This window comes from Notamacropus eugenii, chromosome 1 (genome assembly GCF_028372415.1).
Source record: "Notamacropus eugenii isolate mMacEug1 chromosome 1, mMacEug1.pri_v2, whole genome shotgun sequence".
Lineage (NCBI taxonomy): Eukaryota > Metazoa > Chordata > Mammalia > Diprotodontia > Macropodidae > Notamacropus > Notamacropus eugenii.
In genome coordinates this window covers 181,049,343-181,066,474 of record NC_092872.1, presented here as the reverse complement: position 1 = coordinate 181,066,474, position 17,132 = coordinate 181,049,343, and the positions used below count along the sequence as shown (strand labels likewise).

Genomic DNA, 17,132 nt, shown 5'->3' with positions numbered 1-17,132 from the left:
CTCTAGGAGGTTCCTTACATTCTACAACATGTACAGAGTAAGAACATACATTACAATATGAAGAAGAGGGAACAGACACTCTAACTAAAGGATCAGGATCACAGAAGCCTTCCTAGAGGAGGTGATCATGAGCTGAGCTTTGAAAGAAGCTAGGCAGTCTAAGAGACAGAGATGAGAGGAATGAGCATTCCAGGCAGGGGGACAGTCCTGTTTAAAAGCAAAGAGCAGCAGAGGATTCAGCATCAGGTTACGGGAACAAGTAAGCCAGTTTGGCTTGGAAACCAAGTTTGTGAAGGGAAGTAATGTACAATAAGCTTGGAAAAGTCAGCAAGCCTGATTCTAGGAAGCTTTCAAAGGCTAAGCTGAAGACTTTATAGTTGATCCTAGAAGCCACAGAAAGCTGGTGAAGTTTTTGGAACAGGGAAGTATCATGGTGAGGCCCATACACTGAGAAAAATTATTTTGATAACTATAAACAAGCTGGGTTGGAAAGGGAATGGTCTAGAAGCTGGGAGACCATTTGGAAGGCTGTTGCAGAAGTCCAAGTGACAGGTGATTTTTAAAAAAACCTTCCTCAAGGTCATGTGAGGGGAAAAGAGCAGACAAATGTAAGATTCTAGGGGATTGTCTAGCCCCCCCAAAAGAGATTGTGGGGTGATAGAATCAACACATTAGTAGATGTTTGCTGGAAAAGGAAATGACAAACAACTTCAGTACTTGTGCAAAGAAAACCCTAAATCAGGTCATGAAAAGTTGGACATGGCAAAAAATTGACTGAACAACCACACGTGTTTGTTGGACTGAACCGATCCAATGCAACAGCAGAATTTATGGTTCTACACTGCTCCCCCAGCACAGACTCTGCAAAAAACATACGGAGAAAGAGAAAACAAGCACAGAAAAGACCTAACTGGAACCCTCAGGAAGTGAGATCCTTTGTTTGATCTAGTTCAATCCTTGATGTCAAATCTTTTTTTTAAAAAAATGTTCATCTAAGTGGTACTGTGGATAGAGAACCAGCACTGGAATCAGAAGGGACCTGAGTTCAAATCCTACCTCAGACACTTACTAGCTGTGTGACCCTGAGCAAATCCCTTAACCCCAATTGCCTCCAAATAAAATGTCAATCTACTTTCCTGCATTAGTGATTATAATAAGTTGAACATAAAAGACCTGGTTTTGCTTTTGTCATTTACCAATAGCATAAAAATTCAATTCTCAGAGCCCCATTGTCTTCATCTTTGAAGTGAGGCATTTGGATCAGATGATTTCTAAAGGCCTCCAAAGTTCTGCCATCCTCCAATGAGTGGGTGTATCTAACATCTGCCACTTGAAATGCTCTAACAGCAGATTCACCTTTGTTTTTTCAAAACTGTAATAATGGTAGTAATCTCACATTTGTTTTTTCAAAGCTCCTTTCTATCTATCATCAAAACTGAAGAAGATGAGAGTGTACTTTCTAGAAAGCCTCTCTCCTCCTGGGGGCACTTAAGAATACGAAACCGTTCAATCAGCCTCAAAGATAACACCTGCCAGGCTGGTCAAAAGCAAAGACGAGTGAGTCTTACTGATTTTACTTTGGTAGCCTGGGGGCAAGCCTGCTGGTGAAAAAACCCACATTCAGGGTCTCCACAGGAGGTAACAGACAGAAAGCCAGGGAAACCTGTGCTTTTCAAAGCACAACAGCCCCCAGGTGTCGACAGCTTCCCTCCTGGTGGTTTGATCAGAAACCCCAGAGCAAACCTGAAATTCTTCCAAACAGCAACTGTTTCTTCATTCCCTTCAATCATTCCCCCTTTCCAAAGGAAGGAGGCAGAAACAAATGTCATGAGAGGGCACTGGTTTAAGTCTCAATGCGGGGAGGAGAGTGGGGAGAATTTGCCAGAAATCTCCCCATTGGATCAGGTCTTGGATTCCAAGGCTGACATTCCCAGGCCTAGAGTTCTTCACGACCTTGCCACTAGTCCCTCTCTCATTTCATAATGCTGCCCTTTTTGGGGATTTCTTCCAGTGGTCTTTGTGAAGCACACTCACTACCCTTGTTTTCAGTCCAACCTCAGAAGGTAGAAGAGAAAGGTCTTGTGAATGTCTTGGCATTTATCTATCAAAGAAGGCAGTGACACAGCAAACTCCTAAGACCCTTTCCAACCCCATGGCCAACTTGATGTATCATGAGATTATACCAAAGGTCATTGAGGCAATGAACAGGAGTACAGTGAGCAGACCCTGAAAACATCAGCAAAAATAAAAACATCAAAACTAGATAGTTTTCAAAGATTCAAAGATCTTCAAAGCAGCGCTATGTATAACCGCCAAAAACTGAGAGCATCCAATAAGGGAACGGTTAAATCAATGATAAAATTTTATATGGCCTTTAAGACAAGTATGAAGAACTCAACATAGTGTGAAAAAAGACTTTCTAAAGTACAAAGCAAAAAAAAAGTAGAACCAGTAAAAATGGAATGATTATTATCATTATTAATAATAGCTAGCCCTCATATAGTACTTACAGTTTGCCAGAGCACACTAGGCAACCAGGTGGTGAAGACAGCAGTGTTGGGCTTGGAGTCAGGAAGGCTCATCTTCCTGAGTTCATATTCCACCTCAGACACTTATCAGCTGTGTGACCCTGGGCAAATCATTTAATCCTGCATGCTTCAGTTTCCTCATTTGTAAGATGAGCTGGAGAAAGAATGGCAAACCACTCTAGTATCTTTGCCCCAAAAAAGCCCAAATGGGATCACAAAGATTTGGACAGCACCGAAAATGGCCGGACAACACAATGTGCTAAGTACTTCATAAATGTTATCTCATGTGATCTTCACAACAACCCTGGGAGGTATGTACTATTATTTTTCTCATTTTACAGTTGGAAAAATTGAGGTAAACAGAGGTTGAGTGACTTGTCTAAGGTCACACAGCTAGTAAATATCTACAGTCAGGTTTGAACTCAGAATTTCCTGACTCCAAGCCCGTTGCCCTATCCACTACTCCTCCTGACCATATGGGAATGAGAAAGAGAATGAATGGACCAGTAATCCTGATGGGATATGTAAAATGAAGGGTATCAGTTTCCTTCCAGGTCTAGATATTATCATGTTCCAGAGAAGGAGTTCCTTTCGTGTCATCACTCCCTTAAGCAGTCTGGTAAAGTCTAAGGAGCCCTTCTCAGAAGGTTTTTAAATGCATCAACTAAAATACATAGGATTACCAAGGAAATCAATTACATTTAAACAAAGATGTGATTTTTTTCCCCCTTCCAAGTTCAAGAATTTCTTCAAATCTATCCACCCACCAGACCCCAGGTCAAAAACCCTGCTTTTAAAAAAGCTGTTTAACTATTGTATGCACTTAATTAATTTAAGTGTAAGTAGTTACTAAAGAAGTTGTATTGATATACAATGCTAAGTTTTTAATAAGTCACTTAGCAAAAAAATTTTAAAACCAAAAAAGTGCATATGGTATTTTCTCAGTGCATCTGAAATGCCCTTTTCCAATAGGATCCCTCCCCTTGGCATTTGAGAAGGGGTGAAGGCTCTAAGGAGCAAAGCCACTAAAAAAAGCAAAGGACTATTCTCTTCCTTAAATGGCATGTGAAGAAGAGGATATGTCAATTATGGTTATTATTAAACTCTTAAAAAATCTTTACAGGCAACTAGATGGCTTTGTAGATAGAGTCCCAGACCTGGAAGCATCTTCCTGAGTTCAAATCTGGTTTCAGACACTTACCAGCTATGTGCCCATGGGCAAGCCACTTAACTCCATCTCCCTCAGTTTCTTCAACTGTAAAATGAGCTGGAGAAGGAAATAACAAATCACTCCAGTATCTTTGCCAAGAAAATCCCAAATGGGGTCATGAAGGACATGACTGAAAAATGACTGAGCAATGAACAGTAGAAAAAAATTTAAATTAACAAATGACTGACATGAACAGTACTTTTTCCTACTACCCCTTCCCATATCATTCTTCAAAATCCTTATCAATAAGATGTCTGTACAGAGGTTCTGAAAGGGAAAAAATTGTAAACGGAAAATAATGAAAGATGAATAAATGTACGTCTTTGGCCCAGGTAAAAATGTTATAGAACTCGTCTGGCATGGGGAAATCTACCTGAAATGTGAAATTGACATCAAATATCAATTCTTTCTCATTCCCAGTAATCTCAATAACAGGGCATGGGACCTGAAACTCTAAAAAGGGTCCTTGAACTTTCCCACAAATTTTAGCAGCCCAGATCCCTGGCATTTACATGGCATCCACAGACCTTCATTCTCTGTTACTTCTGGACCACTCCAGGCTACTTACCACTCCTTAATCCCAACAAGATCTTTTCACTGCCCCATTTTCCCTTTCTCTGTATAAAAAGTTTCATTCTCAACCCCATTAAGCAGCAGACTCACCAGGAAACTTGCCCACCCAACTGATGTCTTAATAAACTTACTACTACAACTAAAAGAAGGCTTGAGTGGCTGAATTCTTTCGAGGCAGACCCTAGTCCTGTACCCTTGCATTTTGGGGTTCCCAGCACCCCTAGACCATAATATCCTCATTATAAACATCCTGATACCTATGGTCTGGGATTTTCTTGGGAAGTTTGAAGAAATGAAATGCTGCCAAAACAAAATGACAATAGCCTAAACTCAAGATGTATTCACTCATTTACAGGAAAGGTATTTACTGAGTCCTGACAAGGCTCTGTTCTCTGCTAAGCACTGTAGGGAAGCAAAGAATGGAGACTCTATGCACCTTGCCCCCAAGGAGTTCACGCTGTATTGGGAAAACAATACAAAAACCCAAGGAGTTTTAGTGGAATGGTTTAGGAGTAAAATCTAAAATGAGTAGGCAGGAGGTCAGGGGAGGCAGAACTCTGTTATAGAAATGAAACGGCACACCCAAATTGCTTTTAAGTGATAGCTTGCAAAAGATAATGAAACTGACTTCCTGCAGGCATACCACAGTGATTTAAAAGGTTGGTGTCTATATTTGATGCCACAATCTAGCGTATTAGTTCCAGGGACCCAACATATACATTACACACATTATCTCACTTGACCTTAACAGCACCTCTGTGATCAGGCATTAATATGCCCATTTTACAGATAAGACAAGTAAGAGGTTAAGTGGTTTGCCTAATTATCACCCCAGCTCCTATGTAGCTTAACTTAGAGTAGAATCTAGGTCTTTTGATTCTCTGTCTAAGCCTCTTTCCACTGTCTTTTAACAAATGAGATAATATATGTGAAAAATAATTTGAGTACTATGGAAAATGTAAGGTATTCTAAGATATAATTACAATCCCTTTGGCTGCTTTATACAAAGCACTGAAGTTGATCAATTTTTTAAAAATTCACTTGGAGAATTTTTCCCACTGCCATTCCTATGGAAACCAGAAGTTAAGGGCCACCAACACAGGAAGATGAAGGCAATTTTAGTTTATTACCCACCAGGAATGCTTCGGTTTGAAGTTAATGCTAGAAAACACAAATCAGGACCAGCTTCTGGGCTAGGCAAATCGAGAGGCATTGGTAAGTACACTTTGTTCAAACCTCCCCACTCAAAAAAAACCCCAAAAAACAAATGAGTCTAGCTGAAATTGGACATTCACTTCTTTGGACTAAGGGATTATTTTAAAATGAAAATACTCTTTGAAAGATTAACACATTAATGTTATAGTCATTCATACTTTAGTGTGAATTAGTTTCATTATCTGCTTTCTTGCTTATCACCACCAAAGATTGTATGCCTTCGGGAATTGTAAGTTTTGATTGGATCAGAGAAAGAAAACAGGCTTAATTCTGGGGTATGTGACCCTATTCAGAGAGGATAGCTGGTGGTTGACAAAATATTATTTGGGGGGTTTGCATATCATGGAGAAAAACAAGCTGGTAACAGACAAAATATTATTCGGGGCATACAGTTGTGCTAACCTTCAAAAATATTGTCAGTATTTTTCCATGAATTTGTTCAATAAGTTTACAGATTCCCTTAAGGAGAGACCATCAGGATGGCCCTATGACCATTAAGCTTAATCTTATAATGGTGGTTTCCATGTATTGAAATTATAGATTACAGAATTATAGATTCTATAAGCTACAGCCTCTCTTAAGGGGAGACTGTCATGGTGGTCTCAAGACCACCAGGCCTAATATGTAACAATACTTCAGTACTTTGTCATCATCAATGTCAGTTTTCTTCCTATTTATAAACTGGCCACAGTGTCTTTTACTGAGCCTCTAGCTAGTCTGTCAAGGGTAACACCAGAAAGAAGGCAAGATGGACACATGTGGATTATACAGTGGCTACCACAGTACTATTTCAACAAAAAATGAACCAAATATCTTTTACATATCGATCAATCAATAAGCATTTACTTAGCACCTACTGTATGCCGAGCATTGTACTAGAATCTGCAAATGCTAAAGTGCCTCACTAAAGTGAGACAATCTACCTGCAAGGGCCTTACATTCTACATATAGGCAGCACTAAATGTGTAGAATTTTAATTTTGAATTTGTATCATTCAGACTCAGTTTATATCACTCCCTACTGTAGTTTCTTACCAATAACTTCTTCCAGTTCCTTGTCCCCCAGGGTGATTGATTTAGCAGTAACCAGTTGTGGAGCACAAAACCCAATTTCTTCAGCCGACATGAAAAGGTCTTTCCAAAATAGAGTTCCCCCTAAACATTCACCTAAAACAACTGCATAACAGCAGTAACGTAACAGTAACAATACAATTAGAAGGAAGAGCAAGGGCTTCTTCCTTTATGACGATTAGGATTAGAAAATGGCTAAAACTCAAGTCCACGTTTCCCCCCAAGACGTAGGAAATAATAGATTCAACCAAGCTCAGCAAACATTTGTCAAGCATCTACTAGGTATCTATGTGTAAGGTGTAGCTAGAGGGGAAGAGAGAGACAAAAATAAACAAGAAATTACAGTAGACCAAAGCCTGACATAAGAGAATAATAGCTTGAATTGGAAGTAGGGATGGAAAAAAAATAATTGAGAGACATTGTGGAGGTAAAATCTTGGCAACTGATTGGAAATGGACTGAGGGAGTGGGAAAAATCAAAGATGATTTTGAAGTTTTGAACTTAAGAGCTGACCAAAAATGAAAAAAGGAGCCTCTCAAGTGGTGGCAGCTCATTCCACAACTGATAAATGGTCAAAGGATACTAATAAGCAGTTTTTAGAGGAAGAAATTCAAGCTACCAATAACTATGTGAAAATAAACTCTAAAATCACTAATAGAAAAATGCAAATTAAAACAACTCTGGGGTTCTACCTCACACCTATCAGATCAGCAAAGTTTAGACAAAGGAAAATGCCAAATGTTGGAAGATTTATGGAAAAACAAACACATTTATTCCCCTTCGTGTGCAGCTATGCACAGATCCAGCCATTCTGGGAAGTAATTTGGAACTATGACCAAAAAGCTATTTAATTGTGCATCCTCTTTGACTTAGTGATATCACTATTAGGTCTATATCACAAAGACATGAAAAGAAGAAGAAAAGGACTCACATATATGAAAATATTTATAGTAACCCTTTTTGTGATGGGAAAAGATTGGAAACTGAGGGGTTGCTCACTGGCTGTACGAGTTATGGTATATGAATGTGATGTAATACTACTGTGCTATAAGAAGTGATGAAGGTGATGTTTTCAGAGAAACCTGGGAAGATGTGTATGAACTGATGCAGAGTGAATTAAACAGAACCAGGAGAATATTCTATACAATAACAGAATATTCTATACACTACAATATTCTATACAATGAATAGACAACTTGGAAAGACTTAGGAGCCCTGATCAATGTAATGAATAACTATAATTCCAGAGAACTGAAGATGAAACACACTACACACCTCCTGATAGAGAGGATGTACTCAGAGTGTAGATTGAGACTTTTTTTTTTTTTGGACACAGCCAATGCAAGAATTTGTTTTTCTTGACTATATATGTTTGTAACAGGGGTTTCGTCTTTCTTGCTTTCTGAACTGTGGAGGGCTGGAGGAGGGGAGAGATGGGAGAGAGAAAATGTGTATCTGAAAATGAAATAATATTTAACTGAATTTTTAAAAAGAAGTGGTGAGGTTCCCATCTTTTTCAAGCAGGAGCTAAATGTTCCCTTTTGGATGGTCCCATATTGTAGGAATTCTTCTTCTATGTTACTTGAACTAGATGGCTCCTGGGGTCCCTTCCAGCTCCCAAATTCTGTGATTCTTGAGAGTGGTGGTGTCATCACCAAAAATAGGGAAGTTGACTAGAGGAAGGTTTGAACAGAGATGATAATGAAGCCAATTTTGGACATGTTGAGTTTGAAGTGCTGAAAGGGGCATTCAGGGTAAAGGGAGATATGGTAGAGACAAATAAAAATGTACTCCCCTGGAGTTCAGGGAAGAGGTTAAGATTGGAGATAAAAATTCTGAAGTCATCCACATAGGGGTGATGGTAAAAGCCAAGGAAACAGATAAAATCACCACGGGAAAGAATGACATTGAGAGAAAATAACTAAGGAGAGAACCTTGAGAAATGCCCACCTTTGGGGGTAGTGGGGTGGGAGGGGGCTAGAGGAAGAAGCTATCAGTGAAAGAAACTAAAGGAACAGTTAGATAAGATGAAAACTGGGCCTTTTAACTAATGGCCTTTCAGGGTGAATACTCCAAGACAATTACAAATTGATTAGTCCCTCCACTTTGTGACTAAGCAAGACAAATGTTTTTAAATCCTCTTTCCAGCTTGCTCTCACAGTTATCCTAGAAGATAGTACAAAGCCTAAGATTTCACACTATAGTTGGAGTGATCATTTGTACTTTTTTCTCTTATTACATTAAAAGCAACAACCAACCCATAAAACTTTATGTACCCTGACTTCTGCAGGCAATTCAAGGCTAGCATAGACGTCAGTGATGTACAAGTTGCAAGAGAAATTACTTGGTCCAAGCAAAGCCAAGTTTGGCATGAGTCTCAGAGGAAAGGAAAGCAAAAAGGAGGGAAAAAACAACTTAGAAAACAAACAAAAATTTTCATCTGCCCCTGTGTGTTAGTCATATTCAACTGTCTACATGAAGTCTATATTCACAAATGCAGCCAGCTAAGCAAACAGGATTTTAGCTCAGGGACAAACTCAGCAAGAAATAATATGGCCACCCATGGACTCCCATCCCCTGAAGAAAGATGATCAGCTGGTCCCCAAATTCAGAGCCATTGTCAGCCAGGTCACATTCATGCTGTTGTAAATCTAACAGCAATGCTGATAATAAAACCAGTTCATATTTACAAAGGACTTTTCTCACAACCCTGACTACGTAGGTTTCTCCAGTCTTAGAAGGACCATCCTCAAAAATCTCAGGGACTGGGGGTTCAAGATTCTTTTTATCTCAAAGGGATCACAAGATCCATTCCAAGGTCTCAGAAAACAGAGAAAGTTCAAACTCAAAATTCACAGTCTTCAACCTTCTTCCTACAGTGAAAATGATGAATCAACTCCTGGAAAAATGTTTGAAAGACATGGGGCTCTTTGTGGCTGTTGGTCAAAGTCTTTGTGGCAAGGAGTTGTAGAAATTCTTTCACTTTGTTTCTGAATCTAGGAAGGATCTTGACATTCCTGCAAACAGGGCACAAGCCAACTATCATCAAGACCTCTTGTGACAGGAGCAATATCTATTCCCCATAGACTTGGTTAGTTTTTTCCTAAAAGGCAATGAAATTGTTCTTGAGACTTAAATGGTCCAACGGGTTAAGGCTCAACCAGCTGACATAGCTTTTTGGCTACCTGAGTATAAAAGCGCAGAGCACCAAGAGTTGAGGGCTCTTTAGACAATCTTCAAGCTTGACACACCTTGTTAACCAAGCATGCCACTGTAATAAAAGCAAAGGCATGGGAAACTGCCTTTGCCTCTGCTGAATAATCTTTCCACGCTATTGTTAATTAAACTTCCTTTGGTTAAATGTTAGATGGTCTACAGTTGTCCTGATCTATATCTTGCCAATGGACTCCAGAGGAGAGAATGAGGCTGGTGACTTGGCACAGCCTTCCCTCACTTAAATCCAATTCACTTGCAAGTCATGACATCACCTTCCTGATGTCATGGCTCTCTTCAAGAATGAAGGACAAACAACAGTCTGTGAGTAGCTGCTTCACTGGGGACCCAAATGGCTAGCTCCAGTTGGGCAACACAGCTCCCTTCCTTCCTACCTTCCTTCCTTCCTTCCTTTCCTTCCTTCCCTCCCTCCCTCCTCCCCTCTCTTCTCTCCCTCTGTCCACATAGATAATCATACCCTTACCAGTGGGTGCTCTGCCCAAAAGAATATAGATTTTGATCACTGAAACCCTGCAAGATATCTTGGAGTTTATGGACTAGATTTCTTTTTTAAGGACCATGCCTTAAACCCAAATAATTCTGGTTCTTTATTAATTGGCCACCAATAGATCCCAGCCCAATCTCACTTGGTCACTGTTGGGGCTCTAATGACTCAGAGTGAGTATGAAAAGCAATTGTTTCTGTTTTGGCCAGAAAGTCTGAGGGTCTTCCCCTCCCAGATTGATTTTTTTTAACCAGGTAAAACAGGCCATTCTCTGTCTCTTTTCTTACCTAGCCTTAATCACGGAATGGGCATTGCCTCAGTCAAACTGAGACCTGGGAAAAACCTTAACTTAAAAAGGCCAAGATCTAACCACGGCATCTGGGGCCATCTCCAATTGTCCTGATCTGTATCTTGCCACTAGACCCAGATGGCTCCAGAGGAGAAACTGAGGCTGGTGACTCTGCAGAGCCCTCCCTCACTTAAATCCAATTCACTTGCCAGTTATGACTTCACCTCTCTGATGTCATGGTCCTCTTCGAGAACCAAGGACAAACAGTGAACAAATGAGATGATCTACAAGTATCTGATTGTGTTCCAGTCTATAGACTAAACATCAGATGACCCCGAGTCAGAACTGGTCAAATGACCTTGGCCCAGAACACGCTGCCTTCTCCACATATGCTCTGAAGAACAAACAGATTCTGCTTGGCTCGTATCTACCTGTCCGTACAGCTTTACCCCTGTGGTATATGATTATAACGGAATACTACCGTGCTATAAAAAAGGACGAGCAAGATGCTTTTGGAAATACCTAGAGACTTACACAAGCTTAAACAAAGTGACGTGAGCAGAACCAGAACCCTGCACACAGTAACAGCAACATTGTACGATGATCAGCTGCGATCCTCCCATGATAAATTAGTGTAGTCAGCAGGGACTGCTTTCACTAGAAAGTCATAAAAGTACACAGGAAGAAAGATTATCCACCTTCTTACACTTTCTAAATTCTTTGGTGTCAGTGAGGATACCTACTATCACCTGTTTGCCATTTGTGAACCTGAAAGCAAATCTGAAGTCAGGGCTTTCTTGTCCTCACTTTTCAATCCCAGGAGTAAATGAGGTAAACAAGTTCAGATCTCAGTTCAAGTGAGGGAAGACCATGACTGATGCTCAGTTCTCAGTACTCAGTGCCCTCCCTCCAGCACTCCACATACCTCCCACAGAACATTCTGTTTATTAGTCACAAGATGAATTACAAAATTCAATCTGGAAAATTTCCAACTTCTTTTTCCCCTGACAACATGAGCTCTCAAGTATATCAGTATGTAAGGAGGGCACATATTTCCAAACTTCCCAAATGATGTTGGCTCTAATAATTAGGTGCCTGCTTCCTCTACTGATGACAGGGATGTCATGGAGTAAAGAGGAAAACTAGTCTCAGAGTCAAAACACCCCAATATGAGTTCTACCTCTACCATTCACTAGCTGTGTATCTTTGAACAGCTATGTGGTTCCACAGTGCATAGAGCACTGGGCCTGGAGTCAGGAAGACTCATCTTCATGAGTTCAAATCCTGCCTTAGACACTTACCAGCTGTGTGACCCTGGGCAAGTCACTTCACCCTGTTTGCCTCAGTTTCCTCATCTGTAAAATGAGCTGGAGAAGGAAATGACAAACCACTCCAGTATCTTTGTCAAGAAAACCCCAAAAGGGGGTTATGAATGGTTGGACATGACTGACAACATCTTTGAGCAAGTTTGTTAACCTCCAAGGTTTCCTTTTCCATAAAATGGGATAACAGTACCTACTTTGCCTACTTCACTGCTTCATATTGAAGAGAACGTATACACGAAAATGCTTTGTAATTGTAAAGCTTCATAGAGACAGAAAGGGCTTTTTCTCCTATAAGGTTATGCAAGACAGGAAGAGCACTTAGAGAATCTCAGAGAAAATGTCTGCTGATCTGAGTTTCTGAGGAAAAAATAGGTTATCATTTCTCCTTCCTTTTTGCCCTGGCCTTCATTGTGAAATAGCAAATTAAACTTAAGATGAGATGCTCAAGGGAATTATTGCATAAAATATTTCTTCCTCTACACCACCAGTTCTTAGCCTTTTTGTGTCCCAGGCCCATTCAGTCATCTAGTGAAGCCTACGGAACCCTTCTCAGGATAATGTGGGAGTTTTATTTTTATATTTTATTTTTTTCCACTTACATGTAATAACAATTTTTAACATTTTAAAAAAATTTTAGTTCCAAATTCTCTCCCTCTTTATCCTCCCCCCTCCTTGAGGAGGCAAGCCCTTTGATATAGATTATACATGTACCATCATACAAAACAGGCTTCCATTTAGTCCTACCGAAAACCACCAAGAAAAATGAAGTAATAAAACGTATGCTGCTATATGCATTAAAATTCCATCAGCTTTTCCTGTGGAAAAGAGGAAGGAAAGGAGAGGGAGAAAATGTAATACTCAAAATCTAATGGAAGTGAATGCTGAAAACTCAAAATAAGTAAATAAATTTTAAAAAAGAAAAAGAAAGCAAATTAATGGATCCCAGCTTAAGAAACTGCTCTACACAGGTGATGGGCCAAATATCGAAAAACCAAAACTAGGGGACCTTACTGTGACTGTCATTGGAGGGAAAAAAAAGGGAATAAGCATCTATATCATGCCTACTATGTGCCAGACTGCGCTAAGCATTTTTTACAAATACTTTCTCATCTGATAATAAGATCTTAAAAACAAAATCTAGGGGAGACTCACTAAGAATGGTGACTTGGGCTTGATTTGGCAACAATCTATAGGAAAGGGACCATGTTGAACCTTAATTCTAGGATAAGTCAGGCATATGTTATATGCCTGTTGGTTAAAAAAAAAATTGTTGATAAAAGCATGTTGATCAGAAGAAAAAAAAGTAACTTAGTAGGTGAAATACCCAGTCTGGTGATTTCAGCAGCTTGTGGCTAAGGTTAAGCTATATGGTCTCCTCCCCTGCTACAATCCATGTTGCAAACACAAAACCATGCAGTAAATGGCATTCTTCAGCTCCATGCCTTTCTCAACACTTGGGGCTGAACCTCTGCCCTGCTCCCTCAGAGAAACAGACCTATGTGACAATGTCCTAACTTTTATCTTTGATTCCAGTCTCCCTCAGTTTCTCTATGTAGCCATGAGTAAAATTCACATTAGGAATCTGGAAACCAAACTTGATTATGTGGTAATCAAGGTACTTCTTGGTCACTTTTCCCTAAAGGAAAGAAGATGATAGATGCCAAAAATTAGGATATTTAAAGAAAAAAATATACTACATACTTTCCTCCCATAGCTTCTCTGCCAATGGGAGTCACTGCCCTGAATCTATCATAGAAAAAAAATGTAGGCAGAGTTTCTGCTGACACAGGTCAACCTGTGCGGACTCACATCCCCTGCTTGGCACTAATGTCTTCCACGAATACATTCCCTTTAACAAATCTTTGCAAGATAGATTGGGAGCAGAGTGGTATCACTCTGATGATATTTCTACATCACCCCAAGACTCTTTGTTTCATCAGTGAAGCCCCAGAGAATCAATGATTCTCAATCTCGTGCTGTAATACTTGGTGCTGTAGAGGATTGTGAAAGAGGATCTCTTGGCACTCAAATTATACTGGAAAAGATGCAGAGGCCTGTTTGAGGAGAGAAGAAAGCATTGGATTGGGAGTCAAAAAGCCCAGGGTTGGAATCCAGCCTGCAATGTTTGTTAGCTGCATGACCCTGAGTGAATCATTTAAGGCTGAGGCTAAGGCTTAAAAGTGAGGCTCACTGGGCCTCAGTTTCCTCATTTGTAAAGTGGGGATAATGGCACCTGACAAGGGTTGTTGTGAGGATCAAATGAGATCACGTATGTAAAATGCTTTGCAAAGCCTTAAAAGTCTGTATAAAGCTCCGTTACTATGGTTTCTATTTGTTAAGGGAATGGTAATGAGAATGTTTGCCTTCTGCCACCAAATCCTGGCCTCAGAGATTCAAGATCAGGCCTATGGTTTATTGCTAAGAATGTAAGCTCTCTGGTAGCAGTTTAGAGTAGAAGATCAGTGTTGTTATCGAGTCATTTCAGTCATGTACTACTCACTGTGACCCCATTTGGGTGTTTCTTGGAAAAATACTGGCGTGGTTTGCCATTTCCTTCTCCAGTTCATTTTACAGATAAGGAAACTGAGGCAAACAGTAAAGTGACTGGCCCAGGGTCACACAGCTATCGAAGGCCTGAGGCTGAATTTGAATTCAGGTCCTCCTGCATCCAGGCCCAGCACTGGATCCACTGCACCACCTACCTGCCCTTGAAAAGTGATGAGATCGCATCAAAGTTCTCCTCAGCGTAACATAAAACTTTCCTGATAAAGCATTTTCTGTTCCTCCTGGGCTGATGTTATTCGGAAGTTGGATACAGTTTCCAGCATTGCTCTCCCTCAAACTTAATACCTTGGAAATACAAGCTCATTACACCAGAATAGATAACTTTAATGCTACAATTTATTATTTGTGTCCTCAAAGAAAATGTAAATGGATCCTGGGAAGAAAAAAAAAACCCACCTAACCTCAGGCGAGACTGTCATATCTATTATAGTGATGTCTCATCAACCAGCTGGCTGGGGGCACTGCAATCTCTACCATTTCTGCTATCCAAAATTCAGCAACTCTCCAGACACTCAGGGATCACCATGCCACAGCCATAGGATCTGCTGATGAGAAAAGCTTCTCCCTAGAACCTGGGTAAGGCAGTTAGGGGGTGCACTGGATACAGTACTGGGCCTGGAGTCAAGACTCATCTTTCTGAGTTCAAATCTGACCTCAGACACTTCCTAGCTATGTGACCCTGGGCAAGTCACTTCACCCTGTTTGCCTCCGTTTCCTCATGTGTAAATGAGCTGGTAGAAGTAAATGGCAAACCACTCCAGTATCTTTGCCAAGAAAACCCCAAATGGGGTCATGGAGAATCAGACATGACTGAAAAGTGACAACATGCACAATACATTACAAGGGGGAGAGGCTAGGGCTGGTACACTGAAGACTCAGAGGTCACAGGAAGGGCTAGGCTTCTTGCCAGTCATTCACCAAATACAAGAGTTTTCTCCCCTCAGATCCCTTGCTCACAAGTCTCTGAAATGTACTTCTGTTCACTTCTGACTACTATAATCCTGCTGGTCCTTCAAGGCCCAATCTTAATTCCACATCCTCCAGGAAATTTTCTGATTTCTACGAGGCAAAAGTGACTTCTCCCTAAGAAGAAGGAACTCTCCTACTGCCATTCCCTTTACGACTGTAATCTTTCTGAGAGCAGGGACTGTCTTTTTCCTTAACGCCTTTTTGTATCTCCAAAGCTTAGTGCAGTGCCCGGCACCGACTTGCTGACGAATAAATGCTTGTTGACTATAATACAAAGTGGTTTCTCCAATATGGTCACCTCATCTATTAGAATGAGGGTGGGGCCCTGTTTCCATCCGCCATTGCACCTAAAACAGGGACATTGGTTGTACGTACTGTTGACTTGAAGGGGGTATGGCAGAAGTCACTCTGGTCAGTTTGGGGGAGGGGAAGGATGACATGTTGAGAAGGATGTCATTCAGTCAATACACTTGAAATTATTAAGTGCTTGGAAAAGCAGGCCCATTCCAGATGAATAGATATCTTTAGTGTTTGATTTATGGTTTATGACCCCAAATAAAGTATAAACAAATCCCGGAAAGAACCTGGTTGGTACCAGCCACCTTGATAGAAGAGAGCAAGGCCTGATTGCAGCAAAGTGTGGTTTAGTGTGCCATGTGTAGGTTACTCTTGGGAGCCCTGATCAGGTGTATACTTAGTCGGAGGCTAGCCCTGAGGCCAGGCTAAGGCCTTTATCAGGTTTCCAGTGGGGAGCCACTGAAGGTTCAAAGCAAGGCGTTGGAGGCACAGATGTTGTGGAGCACAGTGCAGTTACAGGATTCTAAGGCCTCCTGGGGGGTTGCCCTTAGTACTTCTGCATTATTTCCTCACATACCAGGTGCAAAGCCTTCAGGACCAGTCCCACACTAGGGCAGACTACTGTTAGGCAGGTGTTTGTGTGGAGAACATCTCCCTTCATATACATCCCTTCAACTATCCCAATAGTAGTCTTGAAATAGAGAGGGTCCATGTGTGAGGTGTGGGGCATGGGGCTCCTGTGGTGCCTACCAGTGTCCAGAGCATGGGGAGGGCACAGGGGACCCATTGGATGAATGTCCAACCCAGATTGGTGCCCCCTACCCTGAACTTGGGATGGCAAGAACCCTAGGCCTGGCCCCTGCCCCAGGCCCACACCCTCAGCCCACCAAGAGCCCAATGTCCCCAAGCTCTGGCATCCAAAGTTCACTTGCATACTCTGCCAGATTGCAGATCTCTGGAGATGGTTGTCACTGGGGAAGAGAAGGAAGGGACTGCTCTGAGGGGTAGCTGGGGAGGTGGGGGTCGGGCTGAAGAGTGCCTCTGTAACCCTCAGCTTCCCCCAGGAAGGTAAGAGGTGACCCTGGGATGACAGCTGGGCAGGGCTAGATTTGATCATGAGAAAAGGGTACACTGGGCAAGAGCCACACTCACCACTGCCTTCTCTCTCCCCGCCAAGTGTCGGGGCTCATCTTTCTACCCAGCCAACCCTTCCACACAAAGCTTTTCTCCGGTAGGGATAAGCCAATCCCTGCCCCACCCTTCAGCACCCAAGTGCAAGCCCTGTGCCAGTGCTGGCCAGGGACACAGCACCTTTAGTCAAACCATGGAGGAGGGAAAAAAAGGTGAGTTATGGCTAGGGAATGATCCCACCC

The 17,132-nt window shown here is 41.4% G+C and overlaps 1 protein-coding gene across 1 annotated transcript; it reads right to left on the bottom strand.

Annotated features, from left to right (window-relative positions):
• Positions 1 to 1,541: 1,541 nt before the first annotated feature.
• On the bottom strand, positions 1,542 to 16,426 carry AS3MT (arsenite methyltransferase). The gene is given in 7 exon segments (XM_072618771.1): positions 1,542 to 1,795; positions 6,561 to 6,692; positions 8,851 to 8,939; positions 10,294 to 10,304; positions 13,433 to 13,564; positions 14,939 to 15,058; positions 16,337 to 16,426. Coding segments are annotated over 7 exon segments (828 nt in total).
• Positions 16,427 to 17,132: the final 706 nt, after the last annotated feature.